The 17,235-nt window shown below is 39.9% G+C and overlaps 1 protein-coding gene and 1 long non-coding RNA gene across 3 annotated transcripts; one reads left to right on the top strand and one right to left on the bottom strand.

Moving 5' to 3' along the window:
• Nucleotides 1-318: 318 nt before the first annotated feature.
• LOC116331525 (E3 ubiquitin/ISG15 ligase TRIM25-like) lies at nt 319-13,605 on the bottom strand. The gene is made up of 10 exons (XM_039612900.1): nt 13,585-13,605; nt 10,820-11,438; nt 5,690-5,785; nt 5,343-5,576; nt 5,001-5,181; nt 3,905-3,967; nt 2,677-2,766; nt 2,028-2,171; nt 1,655-1,714; nt 319-1,565 (listed from the first exon to the last, which is right to left on the bottom strand). The coding sequence occupies exons 2-10, from the start codon at nt 11,414-11,416 to the stop codon at nt 1,024-1,026; spliced, it is 2,007 nt and encodes a 668-aa protein (XP_039468834.1). The 5' UTR covers nt 11,417-11,438; nt 13,585-13,605; the 3' UTR covers nt 319-1,023.
• On the top strand, nt 12,082-16,519 carry LOC120440435. Of its 2 annotated transcripts, none has more exons than XR_005613245.1 (4): nt 12,082-12,445; nt 12,532-12,632; nt 14,858-14,946; nt 15,135-16,519. It is a non-coding gene; the product is annotated as an uncharacterized LOC120440435 (long non-coding RNA). The 2 variants fall into 2 exon arrangements; XR_005613244.1 differs by having other exon boundaries at nt 12,082-12,385.
• The last annotated feature ends 716 nt before the right edge of the window (nt 16,520-17,235 follow it).

The raw sequence follows: 17,235 nt of genomic DNA on the forward strand, positions 1-17,235 counted from the left end.
GGAAAGGGGATAAACAGACATGGAAGCACATGACAGACTGGGGAGACAAAGGATGAAACACAAAGAAAATGGAAACGGGTGAGGCAGACTGAAGACAGAGACATGACTGAGACAAAGAGAGGAGGGGAGTGAGGGACAAAACACGGGGACGAGACAAAGCCATGAAAGAAACCTAATATCAAACAAGACACCATGAAGTAAAAATACTCAGAGACCTGAAAGAACTAAGCTCAAGACCAAACTGTACAAAACTAAAACTCAAATCATCTTCCTAATGCAAAAGAAAGAATAATGAATTTACACAAAACACAAAACCCCTGCTGCTTCAGTCTTTATTCACATTGTTTGTTTATTTATTATTTGACATGTTTCTATTATACAGTGAGGAACAATCATAAGCATTTTAAAGAGTTTTATTGGAAAAGAAGTCAAATTTATACAACAAGTCAGTACTTATAGTGTTACACATTCACTGACCATACGATAAAACATCCTCGGTGACTCCATAGATCTCGGAGCAATTTGGTGATGACCTGTTCATGATGGCTCACCATGTCACAAACCAAAAGTCATGAGTGGTTCAAAGTGATCAAATCACTATTTTGGATTCAAGACCAGATCTTAATCTGATGCAGAATCGATGACCAGTGCTTAAAAAGCAGGAGATTTTGGCCAATATTAGCACAGTACTATATGTTCTGCATGTGATCTATAAGGTTTCATGGTTTTCCACTGATACAGTTAATGGAGCCAACAAATGTGGCAGCCAAGACCTGCACCTGGACAAACAGCGAATAAGAAGGCTGTTTGGTAACAATACAGATATAAATTATCCACAAAGCAGTTAATATAGTTTTTTTTTTAATAAATTGGATTATTAAAATAAATTATCATTATTATTATTATTTTACTTCAGGAGGAAAATTTGATGAATATGGCTACTATAGGTTTTGGTTGCTTAGTAAACACCACAGGACACCTTTAATTATAGCAACAATCGCACCAGCTGACTGTGTATGGTATTCATGGTTGCATCTTGCAAAAGGTAATGGAGGAGCCATTTGAGAAAATCCAGAAGGCTGGATAGATAGCCTCTAAAAAGGCAGGGTAAGGGAACTTGATAGTGTGGAAGGGATACACCCTCTCTGCCACGCGATAGAACGTAGCCGTGCCGGCCTCGCAATCCAACAGCACGCCTACGCGCTTTGGATTTGGATTAACAAGCACGGTCTCGCTGCTGTTATGCCAGACTGACAGGCCGACATCAAACCACTCGACGGACCAGGACTGGGCGTTGCGGCCCAGTCGACTGGTGGGGCCTTTGCGGTCGATGCTGTTGTAAGCCAAGCCTATGCCAACGAAGTTAATGTTGGTCAGTCGCACTTCCCAGTAATGGCGCCCTGTAGAGAAACCCTTGGAGGCGAGCACCTGGGAGCAGACAGCAAAGCGCTCGGGGCAGTCGGGGTAGTTTATGTGCACATCTGACACGGAGGCCTTAGTTAAGTTCTCAGTCAGCACGATGCGTTTATGGGCGGTCCTTGGATCGAAAGTGAGTTCTGTGCCATCTGAAAGGGATAAAAGGAAAGGTCATAAAAAAACCAAAACAGACACGGCTGCTGTTGCTGTATGAGGGGATGATGCCTGCTACACTTACATTTCAGAAGTTCACTTCTCTTTTCAGCTATGCTTATGTCCGGGGGAATATCTGGAGCTTCTACAATTAAAGACAAAAAAGTACATCCTTTGTGTTGTTATATTGGAAAGTGGACATGGTTACTGTAAAACTGGAATTGTAGCTTGTGCCAAGTTGGGGTGTATTTACATGGTGATAGTGATGATTTGGTGATTTTGTTTGCTTTCCACACAGCTGTCAGAGTTGTAATAAGTGAAATAAAGACATAGACCAACTTTGTCATCGAGCTCAGAGATAACAGAAGACGAATGCCAACTGTTCTAAAGTCTATGTTGTGGTGCTGGGACTACATTAGCAACTCAGCATACAATGCTCAAATCTGATGTCTGTCTACCTGGTTTCTGTTTAGGTTCAGCTGCAGGAGAACAGTCTCTGGGTTTCTCTTTCACTCCATACTCCAGCAGGTTTTCCATTGAACGGGCGTTTTTCTTAATTCTCATAATGTCCCCAGTGGACTCATTAGGCTTTGTTTTGGTTTCTAGAAAGTAGAGAAAGACAGCCGAGTATTTATAACACTGAATATGCATAAATTAGATCTAAACACTGGCAGGGAAGACCCGACATCCTCCATATTTAGTCTTCAGGAGTGTGTGTGGAAAAACAGAGTTCATTACCAGTAAGAATTGACACAGACGTTTTAAGGAAAAGATATGGCACTGAAACAATCCTTCACATCATCATAACAGATGTTTGCACACAGCTGCACAAGCAGAAGAAAAAAGCTTTTTAAACCTTTCTTTGGGTTTATGCAGTCTTTATGTCCTGATGACATTAAAATTACAGTTATGGATCTCTCCCACTTTATTTTGTGCAGGGCTTTAAAATAGACTTGCTTCTAAAACCGACCACCACCAAAACGTTTGACTTGGATTCTGTATATGGCGTCATCTTCTATTAGAAGTCCTGCAAACAAACTGTCGAGGGACTTTGTACTCTCTATTGGTTCATTAAAAAAAATAAAAAATAAATCACATATTACTTACTTCGAGTTCTTTTCTTTTTGGCTGTTTGGGCTTGAGGACCTGGACTGTCGGACTCGGGGAGTCTGGACTGACCAGGACAGCACTCCACTTCTGAAAAAACATTTTAAAAATTAGAGGCATTTTATTCTTTAACCCTGGCCCACGGTGGGAGACAGGGAGGTACTCCTATGTGTGACCAGGTGGAATTTGTTATTTGTAATACTAAATATTGGTAAAATAAATTAAATAATCCTTTGGAAATCAATTTTCACTTATCAATAAAAATTTTTAGTTTACTGAATGGTCTCCCCATCTGCAACAGTCATAGGCGGTGTGCAAGATATATGCAGAGCAACACAAACATCTCCAAAAAGTATTTATGTGGTTATAATGATAATGTACTATTATTACAAAATAAATAGTGTGTAGAAAAAAATATTTCCCAACGGGCCTCCTGCATTTGTTTAAACACCTGCATCAGACAACAATTTGGGATTAGTATCATGCTAATGCATGCAGACTTCACTAGAAGAGCTGTTCTACCTCCTGACCTACAGCCAGTAAACTGTTTTCCAGCCACCGCCTGGGTAATAAATTTAATTTGGGTCATTTATACAAACATAGGCAGGACTCAAAGTGGCCTGCAGACCTTTACAGCTACTGTGTTTCAATCTGGGCCTAAACATGCTAAAAAGATAAAGATTTTTCCTCCAATTCGCAACTACCTCTGAATGGCCCGACCTTGATCTTGACCAGATTTTCACCAAAATTAAATCAGCTTGAGATGTTATTGAGATTGACCATCAAATAAAATTTGAAAATGATATCTTGAAAACTGTGGATGCTAGACTGCTAACAAACAGACAAACAAATGGAACCAATCATCCCTCCCTTGAGAATAATTTCTGATATTTTAAATGGAACAAAAACACATCGTATTTTCACTGCAATAATAAAGTACCAAATAGTGCACTTTAGAGTCGTAACATGTGATTTTTATTTATTAAAATATTATTTTTATGCAATTATTTTTTAAAAGATACATAGTTATGCATATTAGTAATGTTTATAGGATGGGCTGTGGCACCTTCAGTATATTGCACAAATATGTTTTGCACATCTGCAATAAATAAATAAGTACACACACAAATATTATTTAAAAATAAGCAAATATTTATGCAGATGTTTTCAGACATTTGTTGCATGTGTTACTGGATTTAAATGATTTTCTTTCCTGAGAACAACATACCCAACTCTGGCTGAGCTCCGGTACTTTTGGTTCTTGCTGGTCCTGAGACAGCTGCAGTTTGACCTGTGGAGGGTAAACGGTTGCATTTAAACAGTACTTTACTTCTTGTTTGAGGGACCAGTGTACCCTGCCCAGTGTATGGTTACTGGGGCCCCACCCAGGAGGCAGCCCTGAGAGGCAGCTTGACAGAGAGCGGCTGCTGGCTGGGCCTTAGCCCATTGGGCCTGGCCAGGTGCAGCCCAAAAAGCTACATGGGATCGCCCTCCTGAACCTGAGTAGTGTTCTGTTATTGGACTTCTGTCCAAACCATAGTTTGTCCATAACGAACACCATGTTTGAACCATGTTTGTCCTGAATGGACCATGTTTTGCACCTCCATAGTATTTGGCAAGGATGCCTCTTGGGTGAGGTGTTTTGGGCACGTCCCACCAGAGGTAGGCCCCGGGGTAGACCCAGGACATGCTGAGGAGATTACATCTCTTGGCTGGCCTGGGAATGTCTGCGTCGCCTTGATTAGCTGGAGGAGGTGACTTAGGAGAGGGAGGACTAGACTTAGGCTGCTGCCCCTGCAGCCTGAACCTGGACAAGCGGAGGAAAATGGATGGATGGCATTAACAACATGAAAGAAAAATTGAATTCAAATAAAAAGAAACTAAAATACAATCAAACAAAAACGCAGCCTCACAGCTAACTATCACTTCTTCTTTCCTCTTAGGCTTACACTTCTGTCTACACAGCCTTCCTGGTTAAGGAAGAGATGACTGGAACACAAACAACCAATCAAAACTAACAGACTAACTTCTACACCCAAATAACGAACAGAAACTTAGTGCATACTGAAAAGGGGAAAGGAGTGAGCCCTTCCACATCCCTCGGGGACACAAAGAAACAAGAGGTTTAAAAGTTCGACCTGATGGACAGCCCCACATTTAAAGCATGGCATGGCCAAGAAAAAAAAAATCATTTTATAACCCTTTACCACAAAGCCCCCTTTGATTCCCAACATTTTAAACATGACACAAACTCACCAAATTGCGCCAGTGTAAGTGTTAATTTCTGCAACAAAATTTGAACAAAATCTTCTGCTAACATGTACCTGCACACATGACCGGTTTAAATAATTGTAATCTGGCCTCAGTGGGCTGTTTAAGCATCTCCATCAGAGTCTCCCTCAGGGCTGCAGCAAAGCTCTGCATCGCTATCATCTTCTTTGAGTCCAGATTGATTGGAGGCATTTGAGGCTCAATCTTTACAACTTTGGGCAATTCAACTGAAGCCTGTGAGGAACAAGAGACAGGGAACGCTGTTTATTGTGACATGTTTTTTAATCCCTAATTATTTATGTAGTACCATACATGCTGTGTCTTATTCTTCAGTTTAAGTTTTCCACCCTTTTCTTCTTTCCTGCTTCACATTTCTGTGATAATCTTTGCCTCACCTGCAGAAAAGCCATGGATTGTGATTGACTCAGCAGCTTGTTGATATGTTCTCTGGCTTTCCCCATCTTATTATAGTTTTCATCCAGCTTCTTCATGAGATCCCGAAGTTTCATCTGACCGAGCTCAAGCTCACGGTCCACCTCATTTTGGGCCTCACGTTCATCTTGAGCCAAGATGTCCCTCATCTGCTGATAGACAGCTGCGAGTGCAGTCTTTCTTTTGTTTGCTCCATCCTGGAGCAGAATAAATACGGACACAATAAAATATGAAAATAATGAGGTTTTATCAGCACATTTACACATTTGTCTGTGATTAAATTGTATGACAAGTAATCTATGGAAATTACCTTCAGCTTGCTCTGCATGGTATTTATTTGAAACACAACAGTTTCAGTCTTCTCCATTTTCTCATTCAGCAAAACCAACTTGTCTCTGAGGTCAGACTATAAGAACAGACACAGAACAACTTCAGCGGACAACTTTCATACAGACACTGCTCAGTGGGGCTGCAGAAGATTGCAAGCAATGCTTACATACTCGTCAAACTTAATTTACAATGAGTTCAGTGTTATCTGTAGATAGTGCTGCCTTGAATAAAGATGTGTGTTTAGATGCTGAGGGGAAGAAAGATCCATTACCCTAAACTAGGAGCATCAATAATACAACCTGAGGACTGAACTAGCCCTTCAAAGAATCTGTTAAGAAGCTCTCCTGACAGCCCACACCTTACCTGCATGGGAGGAGCATGATCCCCACAGGGTCCAATAGAAACGATCCTGCAGTCAATCAGTGTTCACCTATAGTACGAGGGTGTTGAGTGCCAAAATAATCTAATTAAATAAATCATTAAGTAATTAATTGTTTCATTAACTAATTAATATTGGAATAATTTATTAAATGAAATGAATTGAACATTGAATTAATTACGTATATATTTAATGAATTATTTACTATTTTAAATCGTTAATGACACATTTAATGAATTATTTATTTAATTCATTTTGGTACTTGAGACCCTCCATAACGCTGGTTTGTGTGATAGCAATGCTTCACAGGCTATATTTCTATGAATAAGCTGATTGTTGTTATTGTGTAAAGTTAGTGTTTACAAGAAAGTCTCATCTGTTGTAATTTAGTGTGGTAACATGTGCACCTGTACATGCTGACAAGCTCTATGTTTCTGAGCGGCACTTGAGTGAATTCCTGGGTCCACTAGGGTCCTGCTGATCCACAAACAAGAGATTTAATACAATTTAGCTCTGATTCTGTGTCTGTGCTGCTCTTATCTGCTTCTATCCCTTGGTTAACATTATATTTTATTGTGGTTTCACTGTAATACTTAATGTGAAAGATGCTGAATTATTCAAAGAGATGTTTATATTATTTCCTACTTGCATCAGTTTCAGAACCACATTTCTACTCGCCAGCCAGGTTGTGTGCTTAATGCGTGGCAGCGATAAATAAAGTTCTGCGATACTGTGACATCATCTCATGTCTCTGATCGGATATTATTACACGGGGACGGGACTGAACCACATTCCAGAGATAGTGGGTTGTCGTGTCTGCTGTAACAGGATCCATTCTGACTGGTGGATGGATTTGCAAAGTGTAAAAGCTACCGAGAAGTAAAACAATTGTTCCTTTTTACCGTTTTCTCAGCAGGGAACCCTTTGCCATCCCATGTCATAATAGTCATTGCTTAAACTCTCAATCTTAGCCACACGTCTAAATTATGGTCAGTTTTACAGCGATCTTACTGATAAAGACCCATGGCTTGCAATACTACACTAAGAGAAAACAATAAATCCAAGGAGCCGTGCCAAGATATGCTTGAAGATGCAAGGACAATGAAGATAAGGAGATAATGAAGGTTGATGAGGTTAAATACCTGGGATCAACCATCCAATGCAATGGACAGTGCACAAGTGAGGTGAAGAAGTGAGTGCATGAAGGGTGGAGTGGTTGAAGAGGAGAGTCAGGAGTGTATTTGTGATAAAAGGTAGTGAGACCTGCTATGATGTATTGTTTAGAGAAGGTTTGAACTGACAAGAAGGCAAGAGGCTGAGCTGGAGGTTGCAGGCTTGGAGATATAAAGATTTTTTTCAGGAGTGACTAGAATGGACGGGATTAGTATTGAGTACATCGGAGAGACAGCTCAGGTCAAGTAGTCAAAGTCGGAAAGATAAGGCTGAAAGATAAGAAAGATAAGGCTGAAATGGTTTGGACATGTGCAGAGGAGGGATAGTGGACATATTGGACAAAGGATGGTAAATATGGAGATGCTGGCCAGGAAAAAAAGAGAAAAACCAAAAAGAAGATTCATTGATATAGTGAAGGAGGACATGCAGAGGGTTGGTGTGACAGAAGAGGACGCTAGAGATAGGGTGAGATGGAGGAAGATGATCTGCTGGGCATCCCCTAAAGAGAGCAGTCAAAAGAAGAAGTGGACTGTTCATCATTTTTGGTGCTTCCTTACACAAGTTTGAGCTTATTGCTCTATAGGTAATCATGTTTTTCTGGTTGGGCTCACTTGAGACCAAATGAGGCTGTCTAACCTAAAATGAGGCTGGCAAATAACTCATGCCTGTTATTTGCCTGTTGCCAAATAAAAATTATGATTGATGAGTTAACGATTTAATCTGTTGGTCGAGTTCAGATTTATTTAGACCCCTGAAGGCCTAGTAGTAGTAGTAGTAGCAGTAGTTAAACTTGAAAGGTTTAAACTCTGACACACTTTTTGGCCCTGAGAAATTGTTATGGTCTTATTAGTGGAGACTACCAGCTGGTTACATAAGTGAACTACTTTTGTAGAAGACAAGAAAATGTACATGGATGTACAAATGGTGTACCTCAAGGCTCTATTTTGGGTCCTGCCTTGTTTGCACTGTACATGTTGCCACTGGGGTCTATTTTCTCACAGTACAACCTTTGATTTCACTGTTTTGCAGATGACTTGCAGATCTATCTGCCTTTAAAAGCAGATACAGACTCACTTCAGCTATTATTACGCTGCCTTGACGACATTAAACAACTTCTGTTATGTTTAATTTAAACGTAACAGAAGTTGTCATTTTTGGTAACTTCATGAAAAACCACACTGACAGTGCTCTGGGCCCCTTATCTTCCTATTGTAAGTCAAATGTAAAAAACCTCGATGTGTATCTTGATGGTTCCTTTAAACTGTGTAGGCAGGTGAGCGCAGTAGTCCAATCCAGCTTTTTTCATTTGAGACAGCTAGCCAAAGTAAAGCCATACCTTCCAGCTAATGTCTTTGAATGTGTTATTCATCTCTTCATTACTTGCAGATTGGACTACTGCAATTCTCTGTACTTTGGTTTGGACAAGGCGTCTCTTTATTGTCTCCAGTTTGTCCAAAACACTGCTACTCGTCTGCTAACTGGCCCTAAACGTAAGGAGCATATTACCCCAGTTTGGGCCTCTCTACACTGGCTTCCTGTTCCTTATAGGATCCAATTTAAAATATTACTTTGTGTTCTTAAATCCCTTAACAGTCGAGCCCCTTCTTACCTGTCTGAGCTCCTATTTATTTATGCTCCAGAAAGAACCATGAGGTCCAGGTCAAAACTAACCTTAACTACTCCCCGGTGTAAACTTAAATCTAGCAACAGAGCCTTCTCTGTGGCAGGCCCTAGACGCTGAAATATCCTTCCCTTTAATATTAGACCTGCACAAATGCTCGAACTTCTTAAATCGTTACTAAAGACACATTTTTATGGTACCTAAACATTCTGGTTTTAACAGCCTTAGTTGTTGTTGTTTTAGTTGTTTTTATTGACTTATTTTATTTCTTTATTTATTTTTTTATATTTTACTGCATCATTGTTGTGCATTTTATTTATTTTAGTGGCATTTTACATTGTTAAGCACTTTGTGCAGCACGGACTGTTAGTAATGTGCTATATAAATAAACTTGACCTTGATAAACAGAGCTGCAAGGATGAATTTAGAAATGGATGAATTTACTATAATAAGCTTGTCCTAGTCGGAAAACAGTTGTGCAGCTAACCACTACAGGCTTGAACCTGTTTAATGTATAAAAACTGCTATTGTGAGAGAAGCGGTGTGTGACAGTGACATTTTCATTTTCTGTTATTTTCTGACATTTTCTTCTATTATGTCAAATTACAGACAGGTGAAGCACGTGACTGAACATCCCGTTAAGCTGACAACCAACAAGAGCAGATGGAAAGAAGAATAGCGCTCTACTCCACTGAACACTACATCAGGGAGGGGTGCTACTGTGATAGAGCCCTGCTTGCACTTTGAACTCGTTGTCAGCTCTTAGCAGTAAGGCATGATAAACTGACTTACCTGTGGGGATTATGCAACAACTAAATCATTCATTCTCTGATATGTCTTATCTGTCTGTCCCCAATCGTGACAAATGTAAACCCTACAAGGTATGAAAGACCAGTTATTGAGGATCTTATCTGAGCAACTTAACTGCACCTGTGATGTCAACGTGCCGTCTTTCTCATTATGTCCAATGTTATTTGTATTTCTCATTTCAACCTCTGTGTTGTGTAGTATTGTGTCTTAGAATAATGCTGCTAAGGTTGATTGCTCATTCTCTAGCCCCAGCTTCATATGCAAGATTGTCATATTTTGACCATAAATAATAATAATAATAATAATAATGTTTCCCATCAGAGGTGTGTAAACCAGTATCATTGTAAAGTGTAACAAACACCATGTCCATTTCACTCTTTGGAGAGCTAACGCGCAAATTATAAACGGTCGACCGGCATGTCTATTGCATGCTTTGACCTTATATCAGACGGCTGTGTCAGTCTGCTACAACTTCCAATAGGTTTTAACAGGAGCTGTAGGAAGGATAATAAAATATCATATAAGGTAATTTATGGCATTGGAATGTTGATTAAAGCCATTGAGCCATTGCAAAAGACAGGCCCCTCTTTTAATATGACGTACAAGTTATATGACCAGTTCTTTTTACATCCTGGCACAGGATCTCTGAGCTCACCCTGGTCAACAGCCCAAGCATGGTGTTAAACATAGACTGTAACTTGTTAATAAGGCATGCTGGGAGACAGAGAGCTATCTTAAGAGGTATCCAGCTTCTATAAGCTCCCAAGCAGGTGGATTTCTAATATTAGGTGGGAGACGGCTGGAAAGGACAACAAATACTGACACAAGAAAAAATCTTTCACTGTGTTGCCAAAAGTAATACTAGAAGAAACTATACAGTCTTGACAATATGTGACAGTAAAAAGAAAATAATACTTAACAGTACAAAGTCATGAAACAGGTGTTAATCTATCTCCAGTCTAACCTAAATTTACTGGCTGCTAGCATTTGGACACATTTTAGAATTAACCACTTTTCCAAACAAAAGGGTAGTTCCGATTTTCATTCATTGTGACCACAAACTATACATAAAACTCTAGTATTATCCTGAATATAAGGAACTGTCAGGTGAATACTAACAAACGCACCTCTTTCAGGTTCCTCTGCTCCTCCGGACTTATGAAGGAGCATCCTTTGTGGACCTGTTGAAGGCAAAAGCTGCAGATCAGACGGTCATGCTGGCTGCAGAAAAACTCCTTCAGCTTGTGGTGGTCGGAGCAGATGCGCTCCAACAGGTCTCCGACAGGCTCGCTCAGCTGGTGGGGACGGAAAATGGGATTTTCCCGGTGAGGCCGCAGGTGCTCCATACAGTAAGACGCCATGCAGGTGAAGCAGGTCTTCGACGCCTCTGCTTCCATGCAGGTATCACAGCGGATGATCTCCTTTTTCTTCACTTGGCTCTCCTCTGCAGCCAGGTTGGGTTCGCTCTTGCTCGATCTCACTTTAAAGGTCTCCACGACGGCGGTGAGGACCGTGTTTTTCTTCAGCTCGGGTCTGGTGGCGAACAGGGTCCGACACTGAGGGCAGCTGTACGACTCCTTCCATGTGGCGAGCAGGCAGTCCTGGCAGAAGTTGTGTCCGCAGGGGATGGTGACCGGACAGTCAAAGGTGCTCAGACAGATGCTGCAGGTCAGCTCATCCTCCAGACTCATGATAGAAAACTGAGACTCGTCCACTTCGGCCATGACGGGACTGATGCGAATGAAGCTGCGAGGCACAAACGAAACCTCTGTGGTTAATAATTGGCCAAACCCCGTGTGATGCAAGTTAGTTAACTCAAAGTTGTTGGCTTATACATTTGTAGGCTTATATCCCTCTCTCTCTCTCTCTCTCTCTCTCTCTCTGTCTCGCTCTCGAAAAGTTGCTTATGTAACAGGACTTATGAGGAAGTCACCAACTTGTGCCTGGATTTTTATTTTTTTCATGAACGCAGATTCACCCTGAATAATGAATAAATGAATAGAGGGATATTTGAACTTATTTGATTTTGTTTTAGGGCACTGTGAAAGAAATTAAACATTAGGAAAGAGAATCAAAGATCTTTATGTTTAATAATTTTTAACATTTCATTGAAAATTGCATGATTTAATTTAATGTATAAACACTACCTTTTTTAATACAAGAAAGAGGTTATGAATACATGCAGGGGTGGGGAACTCCAACTGCAGGTTTTAGATCTCACCCTGGGTCAACACACCTGAATGTAATGATTAGTTCATTACCAGGCCTCTGGAGAACTTTAAGACAGTTTGAGGAAGTAATTTAGCCATTTAAATCAGCTGTGTTGGATCAAGGACGCATGTAAATCCTGCAGGACACCGACCCTGCATCAGAGGCTCACACGCTAAAAGACAGCCAGCGGAGTTTTAACTGATGAATCTCCAGCTCTTTTATATCTTTATTTATGCAGTTTTTACCCCTACATATTTAAAAACTTCTAGAATACTGCTGTGATAATAACCCCATAAGCAGAAAGAACTTTGTTTTTATTTTTAAAGTTTGAATGACTATAACTAATGATCTCTATAGTCATTTAAACAATCTTGGAAAAAAACTGGAAAAAAATGTTTTAAAGCTGGTAGTGAGCCCTGCGGTGATGGGTATGGGCTGGAAACGGTGGCACTGACAAAAAAGACGAGCTGAAGGTGGCAGAGGTGAAGATGCTAAGATTTTAATTGGGCGTGAGCACAAAAGAACACAGGAAAATGGAGAGAGTAATTTTTCCAGAGTTAACATTATTTTCCTCTAAAAGAGTCATTTTTATTCATTTTGGATTGTAATCATTTCGATTGGCCTCCAGAGTTGGCGCAAAAGAACAGAGGAAATTCCATTGGAGTAATATGGCATGACCACGCCCACTATCCCGCAGTGCAACAGAGACAGCTGTCAGTGGTGAGCCAGGTAAGTGAGTAAAGTGCTCAATAATGATTGAATTTAGGATAAATGGGGAATTTCTGTTTATCTGAAAGGTCTGTAAGTAACATTACAGCTTGAGAGTTTGTGGGTCTTACATGCTGCATAATTGGCAAGGTTGATGCTTACATTAGCTTCTGCTAAATTAATGTCGTTAGACTACTCACAGACAGCATTAAGGTATATATCACTAAACTACGTTTAGCATTGCTCAATAGCTGCTTTAGGCAGTATAATTGACCAGGGTAGTGTGTTTTTAGCAAATCCAGTGCACCAATGTTTTATCCAAAAAAGGTCGGTGAGCACATGTGTTTTACTCCAAACTGAGTCATGAAAATTGACTTTTTTACCTGATGTTCTGTTAGTAATATGTGTGTTTTATCGAGGATTTACGTTTGTGGATGTTTCACCTGTTCAGTTAGAAAGCACGTGTGGTTTGCTCTGAATTGAGTCACATACACGACTGTTTTTGCCTGATCTTTGGTTAGGAGCATGTGTGTTTAATGGAGTGAATCTTGTATGTGTACTGCTGTTAGTTTGGCAAGCACGTGTGTTTTACTCGAATGGAAACAGTGGCGGTCCTAGCCTGTTTGGCGCCCTGGGCGAACACCCCTCCAGCGGCCCCCCCACACACACACACACACACACACACACACATATGAGAGAGAGAGTATGCATAGTATGCAAACGTCTACTAAACAGACATAATTCGTCATGCAATGAGAACAGGAAAAATCAACAATTGACACTGACTAATTAATATTAAAATCTGTAACATAATGTATTGTTTGGAGTTTAGTCTGTTACTGTTACTATTTTACCATTTCTTCTTGGAGGAACATAACCCAGATAATTTCCTTAGGGATTAAGAAAGTATTCTGATCTTGAATTCTGATTGTTTCAGGATGACCTGCCATTATCCAATGACACATCTGCTTACCTGTATCTTTTGCTCGTTTCTCCTTGTAGGAGCCATAATTAAATGTATTGAATTTTAATGATCACTGGGTTTTCATTTGTTTGGTTGCTATGGTGATGTGTAACGGGAGTCACGTGGGTGCTAGCGGTGACATTAAGAGGGCGTTGTCAGTCTGTCGTTCACTGGTTTGATTTTGACAAAGAGGAGGGCTGGGTAGCCGTAGTTTTTGTTGACCGCAGCACAACGAGTTTCCCCTTGTTGCATTAGAGCCTGTGATGGTTTAAGCGTTTGAATCGCGAGCCGATCACATTGCTCTGTAAACTTTTCAAGCACTTTAATAAACAAGCAAGCAATTCCACCTCTCGCATTATTGCGTAAAGTTGACAACGCGTCAGGCAAATAGGCAGGCTCAGTCTCCGGCCTCTAGCGACTGTGGAAGTCGCTACACTCCTCTTCTTTCTCTTTTTAAACTTTAAAAACGGGTTGTGTGTGAGACTTTAAATCAACAAAATATAAAATATACATTTTAAATTGTTATTGATCCCTTTACCCCGAGTCCTAAAGTGTATATTTTTTTTTACTCTTAAATATTTATTGTTCGTTTACTTGCACTGCTGTAACTGGAGCCTCGTCGTCTCGTCTCTCTATATACTGGACTGTATGTAGCGGAGATGACAATAAAGTTTACTTTGACTTCAGCAGCGAGCAGGCGCACCGAGGGCTCTCGCGCTCACTTTTCGTGTATAGAATTTTGAAAAAACATCGGTGCAAATTATAAGTCTGTATCATAATGTCTGGTGTTTTCGTGTTTGTTGTTTTGTTTTTATTTTGTTTTATTTTGCGAGTTGGTAATTTTTGCTGCTCCAGCCAGCCAGAGAATCCCCCGCCGCCCCGCCCTCTCCTCCCTGTGCCGCAAGCAGCAGGCGCACCTCGCAAACGGAGGGCGCCCTTACTCCCAGCAAATGGGCGATGGAAAACCGATCGGTACCTATGCCATTCCCAATATGCACTGGCATGATGTCGGGGCAGCATGAGTACGAGCAATTTTTTTTTTTTTTGCCGATGCCCGTGATGCCGCCCCCCACCACGATGCCGCCCCGGGCAACCGCCCGTGTCGCCCGTATCTAAAACCGCTACTGAATGGAAACGTATACATGGTTGCAGTCTGCACAAGTGTGCAGTTTTAGATGTTTCTTAAGCCCTATGTGTTTTGTGTGTGCCTGTGTTTTGTTCAATTTTGTAAGTATTTGTAGTAAATCTAATTATTTAAAAATATCCTTTTCATATCATGAAGGATGCAAGCTGTGCGTGTGAAGTGCAGAGAACAACAGAAGTACATCAGTTTTGAGGGCCAACTGACCTACAGATCATTTTTGGAATGCGGTGAGTAAAAAACGTCAACATTTCCTGCATGTTTCATAGTGTGAATCAGTCAAGCTTTGGGGATGATGTTATAATAGCTGCTATACCAACTGTTTAGGTTTATTTTGCTCAATTTATTTAATTTCACTTTCTTTCCCTTGTTCTGGTGTTTATTTCAAATGTATAATGCAATTTTATTATGTTCACAGTTGCCAAGAAGTTCAACATCCTGAACATATGACTTCTCTAAGATACTTGATCCAATTGTGAAGGATATGAAAATCCTGGAGGGGATGGAATTACAATTGCCCTGCATGATGACCCAGTACATGGAACTATTGTCCAAGTTACTACTGACAACTTTGGTCTTCACTGTCTGTTTGGTTTTCTAGAGTCATTTAGTGCCAGATATTGTTGCAACTTTTGTCTTGCTGAGAAAGAGGACTTTCAGAAAGAGTTTACAGAGGATTCACCCAAGATAATCATGCGAACTCAAGCACTTCACACTGAACATTGCCAAAAAATGGAGGCAAATCCCAGACTGCCTTATGTGATGGGTGTTAAACAGTCTTGGATTCTAAACTCATTGCAGTACTTCAATACATGTGAAAATTTCTCTGTTGATATTATGCACGATATCTTGGAGGGAGTCGCACAATATGAAATGAAACTGATTGTGTTACATGCAATAGATCAGTATACAACATCAAAGGAAGTGGACATGAGAATTAAGAGCTTAAACTGTGGCTAAATGGAACAAAACAACAAACCACCTACAGTGAAGTTGGGAGAGGACTCAAATGACTTGGAGTTAAATGCCATCCAGTCCTGGTGTTTACATCGGCATCTACCACTCATCTTTGGAGACTTAGTTTGTCCAAACGATCAGCACTGGTATTTGCTACTGCTGTTGTTTCAAATAGTGAATATTTTCAGCAGTGTTATCAAAAGGTATCACTATTTCCTTGAAACACCTGATCGCCAAACGCCACAGGTTATCCAAGGGTTTATTTCCACACAAGAAGCTGCTACCAAAGCATCATTTCGTGATGCATTATCCTACATGTATACTTAAAACACGACCACTTTTGCATAGCTGGTGCATACGCAATGAAGCAAAACACAGCTTCTTTAAAAAAAAACAATTGAAAAGTTTCAGAAATGTAATTAAAACGTTGGCAACAAAACATCAAAGTCCTATTGCTTTCAGTTGGCAGACATTTGACCCCAAGAGACTGACCACTGGACCAAGTAACATGCTTTCTTGAAATGCATTGGACTGGGGCTGTGAGATGGCAGAGACTCTTCAGCTACCAATCAACACCAAGGTGTTAAATGTTAGATGGGCAAAACACCATGGAAATATTTATCGTGCAGATTTAGTTGTTTGTATAAAAGTCCATTGTGAAATGCCAGTTTCAATGATTTTCAAGTTCTGTGTAAAAGAGACGGACCTCATGTAATTCATGCCAAAGAGCTTTTCTGTTGTAAAGCATTTGATTTACAGGTGTCATACAGTCATGGTGATTCCAGTTTTTATATTGTACCAAACTGTTTCCTCTGAACAATAAAGGTGGCTGCTAAAACCAAAAAATATTTTCTCTGGTTTATTTATTGTACCTTTAAAACCTTGCAGTGAATGATTGTAATACAGTTACATAGTGAGTGAAATAAAGTTAATTTTTCTTCTATTTATAATTCTATTCAGAGTAAAATTCTGTTCTATTTAGAAAGAAATTAGGGTGGAGTTGTTTTTATTTTATACTAAACTGAGTAAATTATCATCATGTAGAGTAAAATATTTGCACTAAATAGAGTATATTTAACTCTGAAAGTATGACTCTGCCATAAGAGTAGATTTTACTCCATTTAGACTGGGACCAAATACTGTCTTTCTTAGAGTAAAATTTTATTCAGTTTGAGTAAAATTTACTCAGTGAATTTTACTGTGAAGGATTAGTAATGAATACATCAGAGAGACAGCTGAGGCTGAGCATTTTGCAGTCAAAGCTAGAGCGATAAGGCTGAGATGGTCTGGATGTGTGTCAGAGGAGTAGTGGATATGTTGGACAAAGGATGCTGGATATGGAGCTACCAGGCAAGCAAAGAATATGTAATAATGAATAACAATTTAACAGCAGCTTAAATACATTTGAGGAGGATTCAAGGTGACAATAGACAAATAATAGTATTTAATAATATTTATAAAGGTTAGTTATGAAAATAATGACAGGAAAGGGAAAGATTGTGTTATGCAAAAACAAATATCCAAATTAAAGATAATTCTGTCTAAATGATTTTAAATTTTAA

Source organism: Oreochromis aureus, linkage group 6 (assembly GCF_013358895.1).
Source record: "Oreochromis aureus strain Israel breed Guangdong linkage group 6, ZZ_aureus, whole genome shotgun sequence".
NCBI lineage: Eukaryota > Metazoa > Chordata > Actinopteri > Cichliformes > Cichlidae > Oreochromis > Oreochromis aureus.